At 35.6% G+C, this 26,553-nt stretch overlaps 2 protein-coding genes across 3 annotated transcripts; both read left to right on the plus strand.

Annotated features, from left to right (window-relative positions):
* Positions 1-11,530: 11,530 nt before the first annotated feature.
* Positions 11,531-18,628, plus strand: LOC132274069 (soluble inorganic pyrophosphatase 6, chloroplastic-like). The gene is made up of 6 exons (XM_059775228.1): positions 11,531-11,896; positions 12,773-12,933; positions 16,004-16,104; positions 16,206-16,387; positions 16,789-16,887; positions 18,197-18,628. Exons 1-6 carry the CDS (start codon positions 11,636-11,638, stop codon positions 18,287-18,289), a joined length of 897 nt encoding a protein of 298 aa, XP_059631211.1. The 5' UTR covers positions 11,531-11,635; the 3' UTR covers positions 18,290-18,628.
* Positions 18,629-20,882: 2,254 nt separating this feature from the next.
* Positions 20,883-26,031, plus strand: LOC132274067 (probable beta-1,4-xylosyltransferase IRX9H). 2 transcript variants are annotated; one of them, XM_059775227.1, is made up of 4 exons: positions 20,883-22,382; positions 25,077-25,326; positions 25,449-25,663; positions 25,784-26,031. In XM_059775227.1, exons 1-3 carry the CDS (start codon positions 21,589-21,591, stop codon positions 25,617-25,619), a joined length of 1,215 nt encoding a protein of 404 aa, XP_059631210.1. In that variant the 5' UTR covers positions 20,883-21,588; the 3' UTR covers positions 25,620-25,663; positions 25,784-26,031. The 2 variants fall into 2 exon arrangements, with proteins under 2 accessions (XP_059631210.1, XP_059631209.1); XM_059775226.1 differs by having other exon boundaries at positions 25,449-26,031.
* Positions 26,032-26,553: the final 522 nt, after the last annotated feature.

The raw sequence follows: 26,553 nt of genomic DNA on the forward strand, positions 1-26,553 counted from the left end.
CGACAGAATCAAAAATGTTGTTTAAAAAGATAATAATGGAATTCCTATTTTTGATAAAACCATAGGACGAGGAGTACCTGATGGGGTCAACACATTGGTCTACACCGTAATTGAACATTTTATAGGAACTCCTAGTAACATTACTGCCAGAATACATGATCAACTAATTAATCTTACTTGTTTAACCATGAGTGATTTTCGATGGTACAAAGATGTATTCTTGTCCCAAGTAATGCTTCGCGATGATAGTAATAAACCATTTTGGAAAGAAAAATTCATTAATGGTTTATCCAATCTATTCGCCCATAAGATTAGAGAAACATTAAGTAAAACTACATGAGTCATCGACTATGATAACCTTACATATGGCAATATCATTAGCTTAATCCAAAAGGAAGAATTAAAAATATGCATTGACATGAAAATTAGTAACCAGTTATAAGATGATATGAAGAGAGCTAAATATGAAATGTGAACCTTTTGTGAACAATATGGTCTCCCACCCAAAGCTCCCTCTCGAGAACGAGCTAAGATTCATAGGAAGCCATACAAAAGTCACAAAGGTTATCGAAGAAATTACAAAAAGAGAAAAATAGTATTTCCGAAAATAGAATACTATTCCGAAGAAATACAAAAACCCAAAAGGAAATACAGTAAAAAGGATAGGAAAAAGGAACCCAAAGATAAAAGCAAAGTTATATGTTTTAAATGTGGAAAAGTCGGTCATTTTGCAAAAGATTGTTATGTTAAAAAGAAGATAAACCAGTTACAAATTTATGAAGAAAGTAAAGAATCCCTTTACCAAATTCTACAGTTAAGAGACACTGATACTGAAAGTAACCTAGAAGCTAGTTCATCCTCCCCGTCCTCTGATGATTCTTCTGGCTCTCCGGACATTACAATAGGATGCAAGGATAACTGTTGCAATCATAAGTCGTTAAATGTTCTCACTAAAACTGAAGAACAAGAACATCTTCTTATTGATCTAATAAGTAAAGTAGAGGACCTTGAGTTAAAATCCTCTTATCTTCAAAAACTTAAGATATTACTAGGAAACAAAGAAGCTGAAACTCCAAAAGTTACCAAACCAAATTTCAGTCTATATAAAACTCTTGAAAGATTCAATAATCAACCAAAAGAAGTCACCATTTAGGATCTTCAAGCCAAAATTAATACAATAAAAGCTGAAATTAAGAATCTTAAGTCAAAAAACCAAGTTATCAAAAACGATCTCTCTAAACTCAAAACAAATCATGCTTTCTCCTTTAATGAGAAAGATTTATCCTCCGATGAAGAAAGATCTACTCAGTTAGTCAAATCCACTCAATCTCATCACCTCCAGACCTTAAACAAAATATCATTTCAAAAACGGTATGCTAAGGTTGCCCTTATCATCAACAAAGACTTCAGACTCGAAGTTATTGCTTTGATTGATATAGGTGCAGATCTTAATTATTTTCAAGAAGGTCTCATACCAACCAAGTATTATGAAAAAACTTCTGAACAATTAAGTTCCACAAATGGGAGTAAGATGGATATAAAATATAAACTGTCCAGAGCTCATATTTGTCAAAATAATATGTGTTTTAAGACATCGTTTGTCTTAGTAAAAAATATGATGGATAAGTTAATTTTAGGAGTTCCATTCATTTACCTCCTATATCCATTCATAACAGACAATGAAGGACTAGTCACTCGCCCATTCAGACAAGAAGTCCAATTTAAGTTCTTAAGTCCCCCTTCTCAAAAAGAATTAAAATTCAGTGGGCCCTCTTTGCAATAATTCTCTCTTTTTAAGAAAAAGCCCAGATTATCTGCCCAAAATACGAATTCTACTTTTCTCCCACATCGAACAGAAATAAGGAGTGGGGATGGTTAATATAAACGGATTTTATTAAAAGCAAACGCCAAGGAAGGGGTGACCATGAAATAAAGGGTCCCAACCAAACGCTTGGGAATCTGGCTAGGTCACTGTCACTCTTTTCCTTGGCCTTTTCTCATTTTTGAATCCTTAGACCTGCGAGTCTGAAGATATCAACATCATTCTTCTAAAAAAAGAAGCTGAGGACACTATCTGCTGCTGATCCCAAAAATTCGGAAGTACCGTTGAATTCCTCTCAGGCTCATAGCCGAGGAACTACATACCTTAGACCATAAGAGTCTGGCACAATATAATTCATTTTAGGCTCATAGCCGAGGAATATATCACCTTGGACCACAAGAGTCCGGTACAATATAATTCCTCTCAGGCTCATAGCTGAGGAGCTACATGCCTTAGACCATAAGAGTCCGGCACAATACAATTCCTTTCAGGCTCATAGCCGAGGAACAACATATCTCGGACCATAAGAGTCCGGCACAATACAATTCCTCTTAGGCTTATAGTCGAGAAACTTACCGCCTCGGACATTTCAAGTCTAGCTGAGGAATATACCACCTCGGACCACAAGAGTCCGGTACAATGCAATTCCTCTCATGCTTATGGCTGAGGAACTTACCACCTCGGACGCTTCGAGTCCGAAGTTACGTTAATAAGGTTTGAGCTCAAGTGGGGGCAAATATTCTTCATGGCTGTCACACCTGCAGGCCACCATACTTGGTCCAATAGTGTCCAACCCATAAAAAGTTTTGTGCCACATCAAAAATAAATGAAAAACGTAAGTGCAATATATAATGCAATCCCACACTTATTGATCGCCAAGAAAGGTGTCTCTTGATAAATAGGTCTTCAAGTGAAATCGCTCAATCAGAGATCAACATATCAAGGGACCCTTTTTCTTGAGCCTATCCTTCTCAAAATCCTCGGATCATGATGATACGAATGCAGCACATACTCTAACAAGTTTGGAATTCAAAGGCTTCAATAAGATTCCTCTAAGGCACATGTAAAGGCCGATGAGGCACACACTCCAGACCTCAGGAGTCTGAAGATACCAGTTAAACACGTACCTCGGATCTCAAGAGTCCAAAGCCATCAAACCATTCCTCTAAGACAAGGAACTTCATGCTTCAGACACTAGGAATTTGAATACAAGTAAATGGGTCAAAACCCAGATAAATTAGCCAAAACCTAAATAGAGGTTGATATATTCTTTGACGTTTTATTCTCAAAATCCATGTATTTGATTAAGGTAATTACTGAATCAATCAGGTAGGTTATCCCACATCGAAATAGTACAAGAAAAAATAAGTATGGATATACCCACTCCATATAAATCAATGGCAAGAAGGGTTCCCTTGACGGTTAGATTACTAGATGGAAAAACAATCCTCAGATAGTAGCCGAACTGTCATAGGAATTCCCTTCTTACCACCCTTCCTGTTTTCGCTTCGGACCATAAAGAGTTCGAAGCCCTCAGGCAATGAATTTTTCTCAAAGACATGAAAACATTACTACTCAGTAATTGTATGTAACTCAAAAGCATTCACAGGTATGCAAATCGCCTCAAAATAAGTTTAATCATTACAGCCCAAAAGCAACAATATATTGTTTCAAAATACATTGTTTCAAAATATAATTTTTTTTTTTACATATGGACAGGGGTAGAAGGAAGCAGCTGGTCCAGCCCTATGCTTCCAATAATTTCTTTATCTTTGGGCAACCACATTCCACGAGCTACAGCCAGAGCAGCAAAGGGGTTCGTGACTATAGAATCTCTAGAGTGAAGAATTGACTTGTCAGCTCTGGAGAATGTGTAATACCCCTAATTTTAAAAGGACAGTCCCGGCATTTAATTTAATTATTTAAGTGCGTTTTTACTAAATTATTTGTTTAATTGTTTATTTGTTCATTTTTCATTGAATTGTGTGTTTTATTTATTTGTTTTTTTTATTTAACTGGCATTTTGTTTAATTAATTTGAGACTGGTTTAATAATGTGCTTATGTGGCTATTTAATTTTTTTTAAAAAAATTAACTGTTGTCCGTGTTTTGGTTGCTATGTATATTAGATGTAGGGTTTTATTTTAGTTTTTAATTAATCATATGAGGGATTTAGCCGACTTAGGGTTGGTTTTGTATTAGAATTAGGGTTGTGCTGAAGCCTATAAATACAGTATTATACGTTGGTTTAGGGTTACAAACAAAACCCTATTCACTATGGTGAGATGGAGAGAACTTTGAGAGATTTCCAAAGAGGTTCAAGGATAACTGGACGGAGTGCTTCTGGGTTGAACCAAGAGCACCGGAGGTGTAGAACAGGAGTCTCGGACGTGGACGGAAGCTTCAGAGATGGTGGTTTAGAGTTTCAAAACTGAAACTCAAGGCAAGTCTTTATTCTATTCATTCCCTTTAATTCGTGTTCTGTGCATGCCTGGTTAGACTCCAGGGATTAATCAAGCATTAAAACAGATTAAATTGAAGTTAATATTAATCTTGTAAGCATGTTTGAAATAACTTTTAAATCGTTGCATAAATCTGTTTTGTGTTGAATGTTGTTCTCGCTTAAGATTCTGTTTGCATTGGTTTTAATCTTGCTTAACCTTGGTATATTTGGGATTGGATGCATACTTATAATTAATTCTAGGACATTAATTGAACCCTGAAATAAGTTATAAAAACTGTACAGTGACTCTGAACTTTGCCGGAGGCAAAGAAGACGAATAGGTTAGGGGATACGACTCTCAAAGGAGGAGAGCCGGCTCACCAAAAGAGGGAGCCGGCTCTAGGGCTTGTAGAGCCGGCTCTACAAGGGGTAGAGCCGGCTCCTTTAGTTTGGGAGGCGGCTCAACCCTCTTTTCTTTGGTTTTTCATGTTCTGGGTTTGGTTTGGACAATAGGGGTTGGATTAAAAGGTTCCAGTGGCCGTGAATGGGATGTATACTTGTTACAGACTTGTAAAGACTATTGGGAAGCATGTTGAATTTATTATGTCGAAGCATGCAATAATATAAGGTTCAACAATAAACCTGTTTGTGGAACATTGGATGAAGGAATTGAAACTGGATTACTGTGCTTACTGTTGTTCTAAAGCAATTTGGTTTCTTCGCATGATTTAAGATTGTTAATCATGTCTTAGTTGTGTTATAAGCATATAGTTATTTATCTGGAAAAAAAAAAATAAGTATGCTTAGATGGAATTAATTGATGTTTATTTTTACTGTTTGTTTGCATCAATTATGGTACTGTTTGGAGGAGTTAAACGTGTAGTCTTACTTCATTTATTTAAAAGACTGGAATATGATTTTTAAATTCTTATATTGGATGCATAATTTGCCATAAACATGTTAGACTATATTTATGCTAATTCTGGAGTATGGTTGATAAGTATCTATTACTGTTTTGTCAACTTTGTTAATTAGAGGATGGTATGTACCGGTATGGGACGGTGACATACTAGAGCTGAACTAGTTCAAACACTAAGTCCTACCTAATTTGGACTAAGGTACGGATTAACCATATAGGTTAAGTCCATCACCTACTTGTGTCATGTTAACAAAATAGTTGAATGACTTAATATGATTTCAGGATGAATGATTATACATATATCAGACCACTACACAGATGGATGGTATTTTGTATTAGGAGGAGTACGGACTTTATATATTTATTATATGGTGCCATGGTATGAGCTTGAGTCTCAGGACCATGGTTAGGGTGCGCATATCGCCTAGGATGGATAACTGGACATAGGTGTTGTTTCCTGGTAGGTTTAAGTACACATGACCACATTATGTGTGATTTGCATGGTATCTCTACTCAGGCTGAGACAGACCTATTGGACTAGCGAGCGTCCTATAGTGTGTACTATATATACATATGGACTACTCTAGATATTGTTGGGCTATCTAGGATGTATCTGCGTATCGGATTATTGTATGAATTGTAGTAGAATAGAACTTGCATGTGGGCCTGACCTACTCTCTTATTTATCAGGTGTTCGTCAGTTCCAGGGTTAGAGCTTGGATGTGCAGTGCAGATACAGACATTCATTCCTCTGACTACGTAGGAATCCTTTCTATGTTTAGCTTTAGATTATATTTTTGATGTTTTAGTTTCTATTGGGATTTTTAATAAGGGGTCCACTGGATGAATTCCCGAGTTGTTAAACTTATGGAGGTTTGGAGTATCGGATTTTCATAATTATATTTTGAGGATTTTAAATTAGCATTCGTTCAGTTTATTATTTTTATTTCTTATTTCGCTTTGTATTCTGTGTTCGGTTACATATTGATTGTTTGATATTCCCTCGGGTTTGGGCCTGGGCCTGATCAACCCGTGTCTCGGATCCGAGGGGTATCACAGAATGTGGGCCTTCAAGGCTCTTCAGCCTCTACTAAGACGAAAGCCCTAACCTCTTTTTCAGGGTTAGCTTCTTCAGTATTCTTCCTTTTGCTCTTAGAAGAATTGGCACCCTTACCATTGCTCAGTTGAACAGATAACAACAAGGGGCTAGTCCTCAGCTGTCTTCTTTTTAAGAGCTTCGGCTCTTTTCTTCTCCTCGTCAGTCAGAGGGAAGCTGTCAAAGGAAGGGAGTGCCAAATCCATAAGATCAGCAGCTGAAGCACTGGAAGCGATTTCCTTAAGGTTGGATGAAGAAAGTAAGTTCTCAACAGAAGGAGGATGACTCCAAACTTGTTCTTCAAGAAAGACAAGCCTTTTCTTAGCTGCAGAGGAGGGAAATGTAGCTGAAAAAACACCAAAAAATTCGTAAGTGTGATGACAGAGTAAAACTTGACATGGGAATCAACCAGAGCACTTCTTATGAATAGAGCGAAAATGCTCTATACCTAGCTTCCCAAATTTGTGAGGAATAGGGAGTTTACTCGACTGAGATACAAACCAGTTCCCCCTAACAATTATCATTCTCTTTTTCCACCTCTTCTTGGAGGAAGGGAGGTCTGTGCAAATCCTTTGCTGATGAGAAGAAGTAAAATAAAAACGGCCAGGCTCTGTCCCATGCCTGGAGATGGAGTAAGTAATCAAGAGGTCCGCGAGAGTCAAGTCAAGACTTTCTAGCCTTCAGCGAACAAGAAGAGTCGAGACTATTCGAAAAAAGTTAAGGTTGACTTGAAGAAGGGCAATGCCTAACTTATTAAAAACTAAATGATAGAAAAGGTGAAGAGGAAAACGAAGAGCATAAAGATGCCCAACCAATAAAAGTAACTCATTCTCCTCAACCCCTTCTCCTGAAGTGAAATCGGCTTTCTTGGGGTACACAGCAATTTCTACACCCTCAGGGATTTCAAATTCCTCCATCACAGATTCGATGGTGAACTTGATACGCCAAATGGACAGAATCTTTTTTCTTTCCTTCTTTGAGAAAATACTATTTGATTCATCGGAAGTAGACACTTCAGCTTGGGGAAGAAAATCACCCATTCGCATGGTTGAATTGTTTGTGGATTCAGGAGGGTTAGAAACCATAGGAGGAGGAACCCAAATAAGACTAGGGGAAGACGAGGGCGTAGACTTAGAGTCTACAATCTCTATAGGGTCGTGAGTGGGTAAGGTGCTCATGGTATGATATTAAAGAATTGGTGAAGAACTAACCTGGAGTCACGACGAAGCAAGGAACACAGTGAGTGCAATGAACGCAGTAGGGGCAAAAGTAAGTTTTGAGGAAGCTCTTTGGTCAGAATCACAATGGACACTTCTTGAACCACCTTTTGTAAAATTGGCAACTGTGCAACTTCAATTTCCTTTTAATTAGGAGCCGTAGTCCAATTAAAAAGGGAATTGGGGGCAAAGTGTGGGGGGAAAAATCCCCCTCCAATAAAAATCATCCACGTAGCCATAGTAGAATTTTTAATCTCTTGATGGGTTACAAAAGCCCAGCCCTATTCAAGCCCAGATAAAGTCACCGATAGCCTAATATCGCTAATGTTGAACTTTCAGCCCATAAACAAAGTCATTTGGACTAAGTTGCATTCGGCCCAAATTCATTTAAAGAAGGAACCATTCCTGCTAATCAAAGATCCAACATAGAAGGAAAGTTCTATGAAGGGAAAGTCTGGCATGGAAAGAATTGTAAAAGGGAAGAATTCTACTTGTAAAGAATGATGTATATGGAATGAATTGAAGGACAAGTAAGGTGAGTCCTATCATAATTCCACCACCTTTTTGTATATAAATAGAGGCTTAGTCCTCCAATAACAGCTATAGAGCAATACACGCTTTTCTCTCAATAGTTCTTGTTAATTTTTATTTTTCTTAAGTGAGTTGTATTATTTCTTTAATTCTTTTTTGGATAAGAGAAATTCTCCACCTACACACGTGTATTGGCCCCACAACACACGCACCATTCTATGACTTTAGAGGGAAAAAAAAAAATTTGGACTTTTTCTTTTTGGCGACCAAGAGATCTTAATTTTACTAATTTTTTTTTTAATTTTTGATTTTGGATATAAATACATGTACCTAAATTAAGGATTGAGAAGGGGAAATAAAGACATTGTTAGTATTTTGTTAAATAGGATTATGTGTGAAATAAAGAGTTCTACTTTAAAAAAAAAAAAAAAAAAGAAGAGAAAATCTACTCCATTGATTCATTGAAATCTAAAAACAATTAGGGGTGGGCAAAAAATCCGCCAATCTGTGAACCCGATCCTATTTGATCCGATCCGTACAGATCGGATCGGATTACCAGATCCACGGATCGGTGGCGGATTCTAAAAAATTGAATCCGTAGTCTACGGATCGGATCACGGATTAGGCTGTCAAAAATCCGATCCGATCCGTGGCAATCCGTGGGTAATCCGTAATATATATATATATATATATATATATATATATATATATATATAATATAATATAATATTAATATATAGCAACTCTATCCGTGGCAATCCGTGTGCCACATACCTTACGTTTTTTATTTTTTAATTTGTTTGGTAAGTATTTACTGATAGTCTACGGTTTGAGGGGATTCATGGAGATTGTTCTGCTACCCATTTTTTTTTCACTGCACTGTTAGTCTGTTACTTCTTTCTTTTTTTTTTTTTTTTTTCACTTCACTGCTACTTTTGGACCTTTGGTTATGTAATATTTGCCTATTTGGTTCACTGCTACTTTTGACTTTTGGTTATGTAATATTTGGCATATGGATCTGCTATCCCTTTTTTTTATTTCACTTCACTGCTACTGTTATGTAATATTGGCATAGTCCAACTGTTTTTTCGGATAATTTGGATAACTACTATCCTCTTGGTTATGCAATATTTTATAGTTTGATTATTCTTGTTATTATGCATTTAAATTGGGTTAATCTATATTCTATTTTACACTTCTGTAATTGGATATGAAATTGGTAAAAAATTAAAAATAGACTAATTTAGAAAATTTAGTCCGCCAATTGGATCCGATCCGATCCGATCCGTCATTTCACGGATCCGATCTGATCCGATTCGTGGACTAACGGATTGGTGGCGGATTCAACATTCTCCAATCCGTTGTGAGCGGATCGGATTAGGAGTGATGCCTAATCCGATCCGATCCGATCCGTGGCCACCCCTAAGAACAATATTCATAAAATTAACTTTATATATAAGTGTGGAAGGGCAAGAGTTCTCCATGTTTTTCTCACAACTGTAGCGGTGGGAATAAGAAGAAAAGAAAGAGATGCTATTTTGCTAGAAAACAAAAGCACCGAAGAATTAGGAAGAAAAAAAACAGAGACGATGGTTAAATATATAACTAGGTTAATTTAGCAAAGGGGTAATTTTGGAATTATATAAAAAAATACTCTTAAGTTGTTTAATGTATGGTGAACCTTTTGTTGATTAACAAAAAGATTTAAAAATAGGACTAATCTCTAACGTTTATTTAAAAAGGGATTAATGTCAAATCCTATACAAAATAATGGGACTTGAGTCAAAAATGCCCTTAGAACATTTTGTTAACTAGAACTGAAATTGCTCTCGATTGTCTTTTGAATGTTTAACGGCTAGTTCCTTAATACTGGGCCATCTTTTGTTAATTGCTATGGGCCTTGTTTGGCTTGTTTTTGTTTTGTCTATGACTTGTAGATGGAGTCTGGCCCAATATTTTCTTATATTGGGCTCATGTAATTATCCATATATCTATACAATTGTTTCAATTTTCGGGGGGAAAAAAAAATGGCTCTTTTCTTGACTGCTTATCTTGCCTTTGGTTGTTTAAAAATAAAAATAATAAATAAAGAAAAGATAATTATTGTTAATTTTTTCAATTTTAAGGAAGGCATTGCCTTCTCAGAGAGACACAATCACCATAGGCCAGCTCATTTGTAGGGCTATGATCAGATCAAGATTTGTATGACCAGCTCGTTTTTATTAGTGCATGGGTTCTGCCCATTTAAAATGGGTCATTTTACTTGAGTAAATATTAGGAGTTTGAACTAGTGTTTATATTTTATGGATAATTTCAAAAAAATGGGGTTTTGGAGGTAAAAGGTCAGAAATATGGAGTCAAATTTCAGTTTTTCAAATAAATAGAATTTTATGAAAGGTTGACGTGAACATGAAAATTTGTTGCGAAATGACCCAACTACCAATTCAATTGATATGCCCTTTCTCTCTCTTTTATCACTTTAGGGATTGACGGCTCCCTGCCTCCCATTGACATAGTCGAAGAAGAGAAAAATCGGCTGGAAAGTTGCGATGTCGAGGTGAGTTCAGGCTTCGGCACACAAAAACTAACACATAAACCAGCAACTATGTCGCGATTTCGAGGTGAGTTTAGGCTCCGGTGAGAAGATGCTATTTCCAAAGGCGATGAGAAATTTCGATCGTAATGGGTACCAAAACACTACACTTTCCCTCTCTATTAGAAATTTGAGCGAACCACAAGGAACGTCGGCAAATAAGGACGGGCAAGAGGGGTAAATACTATATACTAAGAGAGGGGTGGTAGCCAAAAGTCTCTCGAGTAAAGAGAAGGAATAAAGTCCAAGAGAAGATGCTATAGAAGGAATAGAGTCCACGAGAAGATGCTATCTCTGGATAATTGGATCAAGAAATCCTAGAATCATAGAAGAGAATAAACAATTCAACACATCAAATCTACATATCTTGTCTTCAAATTGAACTTTAGAAAGCCAACTCTACTCCTTACCACACCCTGACTTACCTTTAGCTGTGTCAATGGCATCCTAAAATGATAAAAGAGAGAGAAAGGGCAAATCAATTCAATGGTTAGTTGGATCATTTCGTAACAAAAACTTCATTTTTTTGGAATCATTCCTATATTTTAGTAAGTGTTATTTCTATTTCATTTACCTTGCCTAAACTTGTCATTTTCACATAAATAAAAACAGAAAAGAAGAAAAAAAACAGAGAAAGAAAACAACAACAGAAATAAAAAAGACAAAAAGGTTACCAAACACGGGTGTTTAATTTTTTTGCGTTACCAAATAGAGGCTTAGTTTTTTTCAAACTCCTTTTCTCAGGTGTAAAATTTCATTTAACCTCCATAAAACTTCATTTATAAAATTGGAGTCTAATTTCATTAATTAAAACAATTAATTTGAAACACTAATCTAACAAGTGGATTTTCTTATCTTCCTAAAACATTTGGGGTTTCAAATTCAAACCTCATTTATATTTAAAAAAAAAAAGAAAAAAAAACCAACATTTATTTCTTCATTCGAAACATGTAGTTAAAAAACCACAGGTTTCTGGTGCGAGAGTAACGACTGTTGCAATTTTTTGGCCACAGAAATGGCTATTGCCGCCACCGCGAGAGTGATGGCAGTAGCCGGAGGAACACTTCACCATGCAAACCTCACGACGTCGTTTCTCCTCAAACCCCACTCTCTCCCACACAAGGCTCTTTTTCTCAATCGCAGTCTCTGCAAATCACCCAGAAGACCCTTCACTTGCAGATCACTGTACAATCCCATCGACGTTCAGATCAAAGAGGAAGGACTACCCGAAACCCTAGATTATCGGGTCTTCTTCGTCGACCACTCTGGCAAAAAGGTAATTTCACAGTTCATATACTATCACATGCCCAATTTTTTAATTTTTTTAAAGTTATTTTTTCCTTAATTTCTTGAAATGGTATGCGTTGATTATGTATGTGAATGATTGAGAAAAATGAATATTTACTTATAGACTGTTCCTGAAATGGAAAACTTTCAATTGGGTATATTTGATGTTGGGGTCTTTTAAGAATGAGATAAAAAAAAAAAAAAAAAAAAAAAAAAATTAAGATAATTTTTTTTTGAACAAACTAATAAATTTAAGAACCTAATTTGAATTGATAATATTTTCGTTTATTACATGCACAATTTTTTTTTCTCAAGGTATGTTTGGGAGCACTGAATCTGCTCATTCCATTGGTCATATACTATTACATGTCCAATTTTTTGAATTCCTTGCAATGTTATGGATTGAAGATGTATGTGAATGATTGAAAATATGAATGCATACTAATATACTGTTTCTGAAATGGAAAACTTTCAATTGGGTACACATTTGATGTTTTTGGGTATCAGTCTATGTTAATGAATTGGTGTGGTTGGTCTTGAGTAAAGTGGGTATATGAAAAATTGGACAGATGAGACAACACAACAAATTTCTGATTTCCAATTTTCATCTCATCTGATAAATTAGGATTATAGAGTTTGGTGTTTTTGTTTGCGAGTTAAGGCATGAAAAGTATCATATAGGTTCTGTATGATTGGTTTGATTAATAGACATAGATTGATATTGATGTTTTCAAGAAGAGTTTGGATGTGTATACTTCTGTATTATTTGATAGTTATAATTATCGGTTGTTCTCAATTTCAGGCCTGAAATATATTTTTTCCCTTTATCTTGGTCATTTGGATAACGGGTTAACTCATTGCATAGGTTTCCGCTTGGCATGATATCCCATTGCACTTGGGTGATGGGAATTTTAATTTTATTGTTGAGATACCCAAAGAAACAAGTGCAAAGATGGAGGTTGCTACCGATGAGCCATTCACTCCTATAAAGCAGGACACAAAGAAGGGAAAGCTTCGTTACTATCCGTAAGCTTGTTTATTCGGTTGCTTTGGAAACATCATAATGGTATTCTTTATATTGGGAATCTTGCTGAATGGCAGACTATTGAGATTTGAGACCACTCGTTTCAAAGGAACAAATAACTTGTAAATTAATTTAACTCCTAAATGACTAAGTGTTGTCCCATCTATTTGAGATCGGATGCTACTCTACTCTAGGTTTTACCTTAGTTAGACCACACATTACCATACTCCTTCCAGTATTGCTTGAATTAGTTCATATATTTCCTACAGTTGTGCCTTAAATGTGTATCTTGTCCTGCACCAGGTGTATAAAGTAGTTGTATTAATCCATAAAAGTTTCATTGACATTGTTCTATCCAATTTTCTAGTAACAATTCTTCTTTTGAATTCTTATTAACTAATATTCCTACTCTATTTCTTAATGTAATAGAGTTTATATCTTGTGTTTTCAATTTTCCTAACTTTCTATTTTTTAACCTAGTTTCTTGTAGGCATGCTATATTGCTTTTTAGGATCTTAGTGGCAACCGCTTTGTCCCTCTACCTATCAATGTTCCTGTATTTCAAGTAGCCAATTTAAATCCTACGTTACCTAGATTCTCCTATTTTCCTAAATGTATCTGTTTCGACATAACACAACAAGGGTATGGGTATGGGATATGTGTCTGACAAACGTACCAAAATCAGACACTTGGATCCTCCAATTTTGATGGTAGAATAAGAAGGAAAGTTCAAATGTGATAGCAAAGATGAGTTAACTACTTCTGAGATAGATGGAATCTCTCTTTTTTCACCATATTTCATTTATGTTTCATTGTTATTTAGTATACTTTTAAAGAATAATAGCTTCATGCATTATACTTTTTATGTAAGATATATATATTTTAAGTATGTAATACGTGTCCACACACCCGTGTCCAAGTTCCTGACACATTTCAAGCCAAGTTCCAGACTCATACTCATAACCGAAACAAGTAGCCAAGTCCAGATAACTTAGTAATTAAATCTACCATATTGGATAATCTTATTTACACGTGCTCTTCTAGTATTCAGAACGGTATGGGAACCCTACCCACTTTTCACGACACCATGTGCCAATGCAGCTCTGCCAACCGGTAAAACAACTAGGAGTTGATGCAACACATCCCTTGAAGGGATTTTTGTAATATTTGCTAAAAAATTATCTGGATTCATGTTGATAAGGGATAGGGCAATGGTTTTATGCTGGCTGTCTATTATCTAACCCAACTCTCCTACTTTTTGGATTTGGGGCTGGTTTTTCTAAGTATATGACACTAGGCAGGACATGGGTCAGTGGTCTACTGAACTTATTTTTATTTTGTGTAAATTACATTGACATTCCTTCAGGTTAGGTCAAATCTCACATAGATGGACATTTTGGTTTTAACTTTCACTCACACCCTCTATCTAAAATAAGGTGTGAAATATCATTTATGCCCTCACTTATTTAATATATTTTAATAGAAAATATTAAATTTATTAAAGACAAAAGTGCCCTTAATTATAAGACAGAACATCTCTCATATATGTATATATACACATGTGTGTGTATATATATATATACACACACGGTCGATTGCAATATCATCAATCTTTGATTCGAGAAGTACAACAAGGAAGATGACCTTGAGGAGGAGGAGGAGGAGTTCGGTTCCGACGACCACAACTCGTACTCGTCGTTGCCGCCGATCGACGAGAAGGACGTGGTTGTGTTGAGGGAGTCAATTTCAGTGACTTTGTGGCAAAAAATCGGTATGTGAATCAATTCCAGATCAGAGAACTTCATACCAGAGACTAATTGGGGTTTCAGGTTTTTGAATTGTGAAAGAAAAATTTGGAGTTGATATGTGGATTGGTCTTTGCCTCTCTCTCTCTCTCTCTCTCGCTCTCTCTCTTTTTCTTCAGTCTTTGGTCTCTCGTACTGTGGAGAATGGAAGACTTTGTGAGTAAGTAAAGGGTCTAGCAATGGAGTTGTCGGATCTTTCATTTTTGTTACTTGTTAGTCATTTCTTTGTATTCTCTCAACTTGTATTGGTCGGAGGTCTTTTCAGCTTTGAATATATTATTATATATGTGTATGAAATTATGAATTGTGAAAGTTCAGTGAAGGCGTTGTGACTTGTACCTTCTGATGGGGTTACATTGAAAGGCTGCTTGTACACATTAAAGACAAAAAGGACTTGTTTTGGTGTTTTTTATTTTGCCTTATTTGTTGTATACAAGAGGAAGATGGGTTGTAAATAATGCTGGTGATGACCCTGATTGTGTTGGTGTTGGTGTGTTGGAATCAATAATGATGGTGGTGGTTGTGGGGGTGGGGATAGTGGTAGAGTCACTGCCGATTGTGGTGGTGTTGGTGTGCCGGAGTATACTGTGGTGATGGTGGTTGTGACGTTGTTCTAGTGGTGGTGATGGGGTTCGCATGATTGTAAATTTATAAAGAATCTATAGGGTATTTTAGTCTTTTGATATCATTTTTGGTGTTTTGACAGAGTCATAGGGTATCAGAGTCATTTTACATAGTGTTAGACCTATGCAGGCGTTAGTTGGGGTGTGAGTGAAATAGGGATCAAATGTAATGTGAGTGAAAGTTAAAACCAAAATGTCTATCTATGTGAAATTTGACCCAACCTGAAGGGGTGTTAGTGTAATTTTCCCTTTTATTTTTAGTTTTACTATGGTTTTTTATTTTTTTATTTTATTTTATATATTTATATATTTAATTTGTTTTTGTTTTGTTTTGTTTTTCCTTTAACATTAAAGAGAAACCTGGAAGTTAAAAATTGTGAAAACAATTGGGTAACGATCTGCATCTCACGTTCGGAATTCTTTTAGAGCTTTGATAGAATGAAGCACTAATCTGTATCCTATTGAAGTGCAATAAGTCAAATTCTTCAAGAACAACAAGCTGTCATCTCCAACTCTTGCAATGTTACTTGTTTTTTCAAATTACACTTCTGTAATTATTCCCAGTTTTATTTTACGCAGTATCAATTTTTCATCCTATTCATCAAGCAAATTAAATCTCATGTATTTTTGTTTTATCATTTCAGCTACAACATAAATTGGAATTATGGATTGCTTCCTCAAACATGGGAAGACCCTTCATTTGCAAACTCTGAAGTTGATGGGGCAGTTGGAGATAATGATCCAGGTAATTTTAGCAATTTGTTGTATCACTGCTTAGATCTTTTGAACATTTTATCCAGGAGATGATGATCCAAGTACTCTTTTAACGGTTTCTTTAATTTTCAGTGGATGTTGTTGAGATTGGCGAAAAACATGGGAAGATTGGCCAGATCTTCAGAGTCAAGCCCTTAGCTGCTCTAGCTATGATTGATGAAGGGGAGCTTGATTGGAAAATAGTTGCAATTTCATTGGATGACCCAAAAGCTTCACTTGTGAATGATGTTGATGACGTTGAGAAACATTTTCCGGTATGTCATGTTACATTTGTAAGGCAGCTTCATTTGCTGGATTATGCTGTGTTGTGGAAAGTTGTAAATATTATTTTTTGGACTTTGCTTTGTTTTGCACACTGAGCTTTCTGTTCTTTTTCTTGTTGGTGTCTCTCATCCATATTGTCAAGGGTATAAAGTAACCTTCTATATTGTTTTCTGAAGATGCTAGTGCTTATAATTTATGGAAGCTCCTAAAATACAAACCAATATTTTGCATTCTTTATAATAAATATTCTATTTTATTGCAAGTTAAGTGAAAAGTAAATGGAATTTGAGGTGTTATTTTTAAGTAGTTATACCGATTGCTTTGAAGATGAATTGTGAATGCATATTTCCATCCTATACTTAACATTGCCTTAATTCGGCATTTTCTTCAGGGAACTCTTACTGCAATTAGGGACTGGTTTAGAGATTACAAGATTCCAGATGGAAAGCCTGCCAACAAGTTTGGTCTTGGCAACAAGGCAGCGAATAAGGTAGCATACCCTTGCAATGCACTGTTATTTTAATTTAATTTTGTTATCCAACAAAGACCTTGTTTACATGACATTTGCAAGCCAAAGACTTGCCATTGCTAATGGTTTTTAAATTTTTTTTTGCTTTCTTTTTCTTAATGATTAATGATAGTTGTAGTGCTGCCAGACAGAAGTTTGTATGATCAGGGCAGTGCCACTCGGCAATGCCTTGCACATTCTTTTTTTAACAAATGCTCTGTTAGTCTCAATAAAAATACCTCCCAGAAATTACCTTTCATTGAGGCTCCATTTTATTAAGAGTCATTTTGCCATGAAATTTTATCACATATCTTTAGTTTTCCTCATACACATTTAACTTGAAAGTTGAAACTTAATTTTCTTCTTTCTTTGGAAAATTTACCACCTTGTATATATTCCTACTGAAACAAAAAATGGTCCATGGCTCCTCAAATAATGGATATTAATCTTTAGTGGGGTGGGAAAATGAAACATTGGCATTATATTCTGTAATGTGAATAACTGTACAATATTACTCATGAAGGGATGAGTTATATATTTACATCCGACGTTATTGCTTCAGTCCTGATTTAGCAGTTTTGTAAACCCGTTCTTGCTACATTTCTTTTCCTTGGAAACTCTAATCCCTGCCTTGCCTGTAGACTGTTTGTGTGTTTGTAAATTGTAATTCCAAACTGAGATTCTTTTAGTGTGGATGAACATATTTTGCAATGGCTTGGACGTCTGACCGTTGTTGGGTTTGGCAATCCACTGCATTGAGTTAAACATAACTGCAGAGTTGACTCAAATGGCTTCACTTGAAACTTTGGCAAAGAAAAGGAAAAGAAACATAAAAGGCAAACATCACATAGCATAAAATGATAAAATGGTTGGTCTCCTTTTATGGGCTGCTAAAGAGAATATAAGCTATCTTAAGTCGTAAGAAAGGCACTTTTTCCTTCTTTTTTATTTCCCCCTTCTTTTCTGTTTAATATCCGGAGATGTTTTTTGTGAAACATATCATGTTGCTTTTTAGCTGATCACTTATATTTATGCATCATGGAGGGATGCCGATCTTCGTTGTTTAATAATATGGCAGCGTAAGAAATTTAATTGCCCAAAGTATTGTTGTTTAGTCTTTATTCTGAATAATATATATTCTTCCGTTAGGAAAGAGCAACCATTCTGAATCATTATAACATAGTGCAATTGTATAATTCTTGCATCAATATTTTGTCTGATTTTAGTAAAGCTTATTTATGTCGACGGATATTATTTCTGATTTTAGAAGTCTTTATATGTTGACAAACAGGAATATGCTCTAAAGGTCATCACAGAGGCTAACGAGTCTTGGGCTAAACTAATCAAGAGATCGGTTCCTGCTGGAGATCTTTCACTTGTGTAAATCCTTTTCGTATGATTGAACTTGTGGTTCGTTGCTTCTTCTCCATGCATCGAACCATTGACATGATTATTTTGTCATATCGGGAGTAGTCCCACAGTAGATACTTAATTTTCTTTTCCCAGTAATATGTTATTATTTGCAACTCTTTTTTGTTGCCCTGTGAGCGAATGTTAAGAAAAAATTAGATAGAAAAGGAAATCAAGAATAAGAAGAAATATTGAGAAGGCTGATGACAAAGATGTTGAGATTTCATGACAGTTAACGTTAGCAGATAGATATGCATGTCTAGTATTGCTGTTGAATTGGATATTTCTTTATAAGATGGTAATTCACTATTTATTTTTTTCCTTGAAAGTTAGACTAAACGCACACACATCTACAATGTTGCACCTAGGAGGGCTTGAACACTCAAATCTCTTGTTCGGGAAGAGAGATTATATCTTCCGGGGAAACTGAATATGTTCCATGCCTAATTTACCGGTATTTTTATGCAGAGTATGAACTCGTTGTCTATAAATACTGTTTGGACTAAAGGCCAATGTATGAGAAGGCTGATGACAAAGAAGATGCTGAGATTTCATGATAGTTAAGGTTAGCAGATAGATATGCATGTCTAGTATTGCTGTTGAGTTGGACATTTCTTTATAAGATGGAGTTCACTTTTTTATTTTGAAATAATTTCATTACACCCTTTAAGTTTGGTCAAATATTACGTAAGAACGTCTTTAAAAAATTACTATTACTCCAATGACTTTTCCAACACCTTTCAATTTGATTGAAAAGACAACTTTACTCTTATTTTTTAATGGCTTTTATTGTAAAATATCCGAAAAAAAAAAAAAAAAAAAAAACTGAAAGAAGGACAATGCCCTTACCCTCATTCCAAATTTCACACTCCGCCTCTCTTACTACAAACCCTAATTATCATAAACTCAGCTGAATTTAGTATCTGACTCAAAAAACCCCCAAGTTGAGATATACCCGAAGAAGTGGTAATGGAATTGTTTGCAAACAAGCTGTGCTATCTATACGAATGGAGCAATTGTGATAACAGAACTCATATTATTATTATATATGCAATTAGTGAAGCACAGCATGGGTCGACATTGATGAATTTGGGTTTACCCAAAAAGGTCGTATTGACCGCAACGCAATGATCTTACTGTGGGTCGCCATAATGGCGACCCATGCTGCTGATAAAGGTCGGCGACCACCCGGTCGCGGTCCATGGAGAGCAAACCAGGTCGCCGCCGGCGACCTGGTACAAGGAGAAAGGGCAGCGAGCATCACCAAGAAGAAGATAAACAGTGTATGAGAAGAAGCAGCGACCACGTGGTCGCTATTATCGTCGTTCTGGCATCGAGAGAGAAGAGGCGACCAAAGTGCTCGCCGGTGATGAGGAACCATTAAAGGCCTCTCTTCTTTGCCGAAAGTGATGAATAACAAGAGAATAAAATAAAATAAAAAAGGAAAAAGAAAAATTCTTTGCGGAAGAAGAAAAGGAAATTAGAAAATAAAAAAAATAAAAAAAAAGGAAAAGAAAAAGAAAAAGATATAAAAAAGGTGGAGAAAACTGGTGTGTAAGAGAAAAAATATATATATATATATACAAAATAATTATAAATTTATATAACAAGGCTTAAAGGGTATTAAAGTCATTTTAATATATTTTATTTAGTTAACAGATAGTTAGAAGGATATTAATGTTATTTTACATACAAAAAGTATTTAATACACTTTAAAAGTAACTTTTGGGGTGTAATATTTGGTTAAACTTGAAGGACTATCAGTAAAATTAACCTTTTCATTTTTTTATCTTTGGTTTAACTTTTTCATTTTTTATTTTTGGAAAGTTCGAGTAGACACACACATCTAAGATGTTGCACTTAGTAAGACTCGAACACTCAAATCTCTCATTTGGGAACAGATTATATCATATGGGGAAACTGCATGTGTTCCATGCCTCATTTACCGGTTTTATGATGCCGTATGAACTCGTTGTCTATAAATACTGTTTAGACTAAAAGCCAATGTATGAATTTCAATTTCCATTTTGATCCTCAACTAAAATGGCCACTGACATTGAGATGGAAAGCTGTTTCACAAGCACAAGAAACAGCTTAGACTCGATTGTGATTCGTTTACAGGTCGGAAGTGAGATTGAAAGTTGTTGTTGTAGGCATCACATTGGGTCGAAGTGTTGGACTTTTGGGTTGACATTGAAAGATTGAATGTGGATCGTATTGAAAATTTTCAAAGCATCACTCAAAGAAGGTTTTTATCTGAAGATCCGAAATGCAATTGTTGACGAAATTTTTTTGATATGAATGTCAACACGATTCAAACAGACCATGAAATTAACATGTTTAAATTGATGTGTACCCTTCGTGAAAGATTTGACTGGCCTTTTGATTTGTGGCACTGGCTGACTGGCATGTGCGCGTGTGTATATACATAATTATATATATATATAGAGAGAGAGAGAGGCGCCAAACAGTGGGTGGAGTAAAAAACAGTGAAGCTAGGTCTGAAATTGTAATCGTGGTTTAGAAAAAAAAAAGTGATTGACTTTCCATTCCATTCTTACACTCGCAACCAAACAGCCAAATTAGAATGTTTCTCTTCGACACTGTCAACGAATGGAATTAACACGTGCTGAGCGACAACACGCACGTGCCACCCAGTGAACCATTTCCCAAAACACACACTTCAATCATAATCAACCCAGACTGGCGCACTAAAATCTCCCAAAATTCGCCAAATTCGCACACAATCTTCACTCAGATTATCTCAATCCATAGCTCTACTCTCTAAACAGAAAATACTGAACTGGGTTTCTCTCTTCTATGGATTCGATCCTCACCTGAGACTACTAATCTCCATTGATTCCATTCAAATCGGTTCGTTTTTCCAATTCATATATGTTACATTTTGTTCCTTAGACTACTTATCTCATTCTTCACTTGGTCTTCGATCCACAAATTCTATTATTTTCTTACAAAATTGTTTTATGTTGGCTAAAATTGCTTTAAATTTATTTAACCAGATTGTACTGAACTGGGTCTCTCTGTTCTGTTGATTTGATCTGTTCTTCAAATGGGTTCCTTTTGCAATTCACATATTATAGTGTTTTCTTTTCGTTTCTTAAGAAAATCTAGTAGTTTATACTTCTTTTGATCTTCGACTCTCAAACTCTAATATACATTTGTATGTTTTATTGGCTAAATTTGCTTAAAACTTGTTTAATTAGTGAAACTTGATCAAACCCTTATAATAGAATCCATTCTCTATGCCTTGTAATGGCTTCGATTCGGAGAACTCTCTCAATGCATCAAGACCGTCCGTATCAGAACGGAGAGAGCCCATTTTCTGTATCGTCACCATCTCATAAAGTTCTATCTAAGAGTAAATTTTGGTCTCCTGTGTCCACATTTGATGTTAGAATCCGTAGTTTTCTTGCTGGTGTTTTCTTTCGCAATTACATTCGTAAAGGCCACCGGACATGGAGGAAACATTTTTATGGGTGCTTGTTGTTTTTCTTGATTGGGCTTTTGTTAGGTATGTTATCATTTGGTAATATTGGTGTTAAAAATAGTGGTTTTTCGTCTGAGATAAAGCCGGAGCCGGTCAATGTTAAAGAGGATGTTAATGATGTGGTTGCTAGACCGGAGAATTTAGTGGTGGATATGGTGGAATTAGGTGTTGAGAGGAGGTTGAATGTGAAGGAGAGGTTTGATTTGGTCCCCCGGAAACAGCTAATTGTGGTTACTCCAACATATAATCGTGCAATTCAGGCATTTTACTTGAATAGATTGGGGCAGGTGCTTAGGCTCGTTCCTCCACCCCTTGTGTGGATTGTGGTGGAAATGAATTCGGCATCAATGGAAACTGCTGAGATACTGAGAAAAACTGGTGTTATGTATAGGCATTTAGTGTGCCCAAAAAGTTCAACGAGCATAAAGGACCGAGGTGTTCACCAAACGAATACGGCTCTTGAGCACATTGAGCGTCACAAACTTGATGGGATTGTTTACTTTGCAGATGATGATAATATCTATTCACTCGAGTTGTTTGAAAGCATGAGAGAAATCAGGTATTTTCATTTGATTTTGTTTGTAGTTTCTATCAAAATGCATTCCATTTCTGATATGTCATGGTGGTCAATGTTGGACCTCTTGTTGGGTCTAAGCAGTTCGAATAGGTGTCATTGTTTGTTTCTGCTGATACAATAGTGAGAAACTGACTATATGTAGTAATAAATATACTTCTAATTTTCTGAGTATCTAAAATAGGGTAATAAAAGAATTTGACATTAGTATCCTTTCAATTGAGTTGTTAGAAATCAGGAGAGAATACAGGTATCGAGCTTGACCTGTTTGGTGTTTACTAAGATACACATTTAACTGTGTGTTATAATAATAATGTCGCAAGCCTTGTTGGATATCAAACAGTTCAATTTTGTATCAGTATTTGTCTTGCTTTGTTTTATGTATACAAAATCTACATTTATGGAATTATTGTGTAAAAGGCATTGTTGGGGATGAATAATGTCTCTGTATTGACATTATTTTCTAAATTGCCTTGACATTACGTAGCCATCGCATGTTACATATTACTTGTGCCTCAGTTATTCTGTTCCTCGATATGTTTATACTTTATAGTAGCTTACTAGTCTTTCATGTTCTTCTACTGTAGTATTGCGCATCACATTGTTTTTACTTGATCTAATTCTTCGTTGATAAGATATCATTGATGCAAATAGGTTCTAATTGCTTAAGCCTTTTAATAGAGTAACTCTTATAACAAGATACTGCTTCTACGGTTGAGTTAGGAATTGATTCCTGATCTCCGAATCACTCCAGTTCTACCAAATTAACTTGTTATTTTATATTTGCTCCAAAATATTTTACATGACAAGTGCATATTTGGAGGATCGAAATAATTTGCCTGTTTGGAGAAGCTGAAGGGAATTTGCTGTTTGTTTTCTTCCTAGTTGATACTGCCACCCCCTGCCCGCCCGCCCCGCCCCGCCCTGAAGGAATTGTTAGTCGAACCTTAGATCTGATGCTTTGTTAGGCACCAGGGCCAAGTTCTTACCCACTTGAGCCAAGTAGCCAATCCCTTGGGGTTGAATTTGCAGTTTAAAAATCACTGGAAATGTGGGTGGAGTTTTTAGTCTCAAAACTAGTAAAACCCTTGGTGAATAACAATTTTAAACACATAGGAAGTGAAAAGAGACATATTTGAAACCTTAAAAATTTTACACTGTTAAATTGAATAGTTTCTAGCATAAAGCATAAGCAAAGTCAACACTATGTTCTTCGTTACAAAAAAATCAAAAAATAATGCTTTAGGGACCTAATATATATATTTTTAAATATCTTTTCAATTTTTTTGGTTATTCTTGTTTTTTTGGCAAGTGAGTTACTATATATTGTAAAAGCATGAAATGTGGAAAGCAAATTTGTAAATGGAAATAGCCCTAAAAACCATGGTTCATACTTGGTATGCCATTCTTGTATGTTGAAATATATGTTGTATGACTAAATTTCCGCATTCTTGAAATTATGACATTCTTCCTTCACATTGTAGCTGATTTCACTACACTTTTTATTTAAGAAACCTTTTCCCAACTATTTAATGTCATTTACATGAATTTTGTTTCGCCATCTTACATTATCTAATGTCATAGCCTAAGTTAATCTTCATGCTATCATTCTTTTGTTACTATCATAATCCATATTAGTTCTAATCTTCCCCTTTCACTAATGTTACCCTCAGTAAAGATTACGTCACTTTTTCTAACCAATGCAGTCATCGCTCCACATGGCCAAACCAATTTAAGTGGCTTTTTCTTATTTTACCTCTCCAATAAGTGCTACTTCCAAACATCTCAAGAATGTATTTATTTCTAATTTTATACTTTTTATTTTCTTTTTAGCCACATGTCCATCTCCTCATCTGCATTTCTGCAATATTTAATTTATTAATATGTTGTTTCTTAGTTGTCCAACATTATTTTCTTTAAAGTATGGCTAATTTAGTGGTGGTTTTATAAAATTCACCTTCTTAACCCATTTAACCCATCCTGCTTTAATTTTATAATCTTATGACCAATGTCGTCTTCAATTTCTCCCTCCTTGTGATTAAGGTAAATCTTCACTACACCGCTACACTTTTTTTTTTTTTTCCTAGTTGGGAAACTCACACACACTGCCTCCACTGAGGTTCGAACCCTTTGGGAAGTAGGAGCCTTGTACCGCTAGGCCACAGGCCTGTTGGTACTACACCGCTACACTACATTCCTCATATAATTATTTTGTTTTATTTATTATTTTTCTAAATTCGTCTTTCTACTAGGATGGCTATCCTATTGTTTTGCGGTATTATCATCTACAAGATTTTGATTTGGGGAAAAGAGGAACTCACAAATTTCCCAGATTCTCGCTACCGTTGCCAACAGAAGAGATGAATTCTTTCAGAAAGTGTTTTGTCTAAATAAAATTTGAAGATTAAGGCATATAATTTTACCGTATTATTATTATTTTTCTCTTCAGTAGGTCTTACTCCCTGAGTAGATTCTCACTCCTTATAATCTTCATATTACTTTTTTAAGATTGGGCTCAGTCTCTCTCTCTCTCAACAATCAATTGAACCTTTTCGTGTCTAAAATATATATGATGGCATTTTTAAAGAGTGAAGCCCTGTTGGATTCTTTTCTTTTCCTTCTATCTTCCCGTGCTTATATTCGCTTATGCAAATTCGTTATATTTACATGTGTTTGTAGCCGTTTTGGCACGTGGCCTGTTGCCATGCTTGCACCAAATAAAAACAGGGCAATATTGGAAGGTCCAGTATGCAATGGAAGTCAAGTAATTGGATGGCACACAAATGAGAAGAGCAAAAGACTGCATAGATTTCATGTCGATATGTCAGGGTTTGCATTCAACAGCACCATATTGTGGGATCCGAAGAGATGGCACCGCCTCAATTCTGATCCAATTCGACAGTTGGACACTGTGAAGGAGGGCTTCCAAGTATGCATTATGTTATTGCATTTTCCGATGTTCTTTACAATTTCTTCAATAAATAAAATGCACCTAAAATTGAGTATGCAATGGTAAGTTTTATTTAGCAGCATCTGCGACTTTTTTCACAGGAAACCACATTTATAGAACAAGTGGTCGAGGATGAAAGTCAAATGGAAGCTATACCCCTTGGTTGTTCAAGTATATTGAATTGGCATCTTCATTTGGAAGCTCGTGAACTTGTCTATCCAAGAGACTGGCTGCTTGAGAAGAACCTTGATGCTGTTCTTCCCGTCAAGTGATCTTACTTTAACCCTGCAATATGGATGCAGGGAGCCCAAAAGAGGTTTGATATTGAGTTGTATATTTATGCACTTTGAGCTTTTAAATATATACAATTCTCTGACGTTGTTTGTTCGGGAGGTTGGCTTACTTCAATATGTGTGCGTGCCTGTGGGGAAAAAAGTTCCCTTTGCATTTTAAGTTGGGTTAGCAAGTTGCCGCCATAAGCACAGCAGCAATGCAAGGTTTCAAGCTAATAGATTACAAACAAATAGAAGAATCGGTGTTTGTAAGTTGATAGATTTTCTCCTCTATATTCTTTCCCGGAAAGAATTACAATTTTGTTGTAAAAAACGCGTTGTTTTTTCTTTTGTGTCAAGGGTGTAATTGCTTCTTAAATTTCCTCAAATGATTCACATCCCAGTTCCCGTACCCTATGACATTGAAGGTGTTTGTGCTATGGAGTTGATTGTTGTGGATTATGAGAGGTAGGCCTTGTATCAAAAATCAAGAAACAATGGCCACCCCTAAATTGTATTAATTTGAAATTTCATTTTTCCTCTGCAATCTTCAAAATGTTATGTGGATTTAACATTTCTGGTTTCTAGCAGTGTGGTTGAAAATTGGAGCTCTATGTGCAGGAAGATATGTAAGTCTTTGATTTGATTCTTTTCATTTCATACAGAATTATTTTCCCTCATAAAGATGGAAGACAAAGAAGTGGATGTTGGAAATTGAGTCACAAGTCAAATGACATTGAGATTATTAGCACTCCAAAAATAAAATAAAATAAAATAAAAGTCTAGCATTTCACTTATTGTGATATTTAGATGAAAGAAGTGGAGTGCGAGATTTGTTTTAAAACCTTGATATTATGTAACATTTCTTTGGTCAGATGACACAAATTTCACATATCTTTAAGTAGTACACTGGAACTGGATGTGCTTTAATACT

Source organism: Cornus florida, unplaced genomic scaffold, assembly GCF_030987335.1.
Source record: "Cornus florida cultivar Cherokee Brave unplaced genomic scaffold, ASM3098733v1 CherokeeBrave_3.0.0_Hap2_Chr09, whole genome shotgun sequence".
NCBI classification, from domain to species: Eukaryota; Viridiplantae; Streptophyta; class Magnoliopsida; order Cornales; family Cornaceae; genus Cornus; species Cornus florida.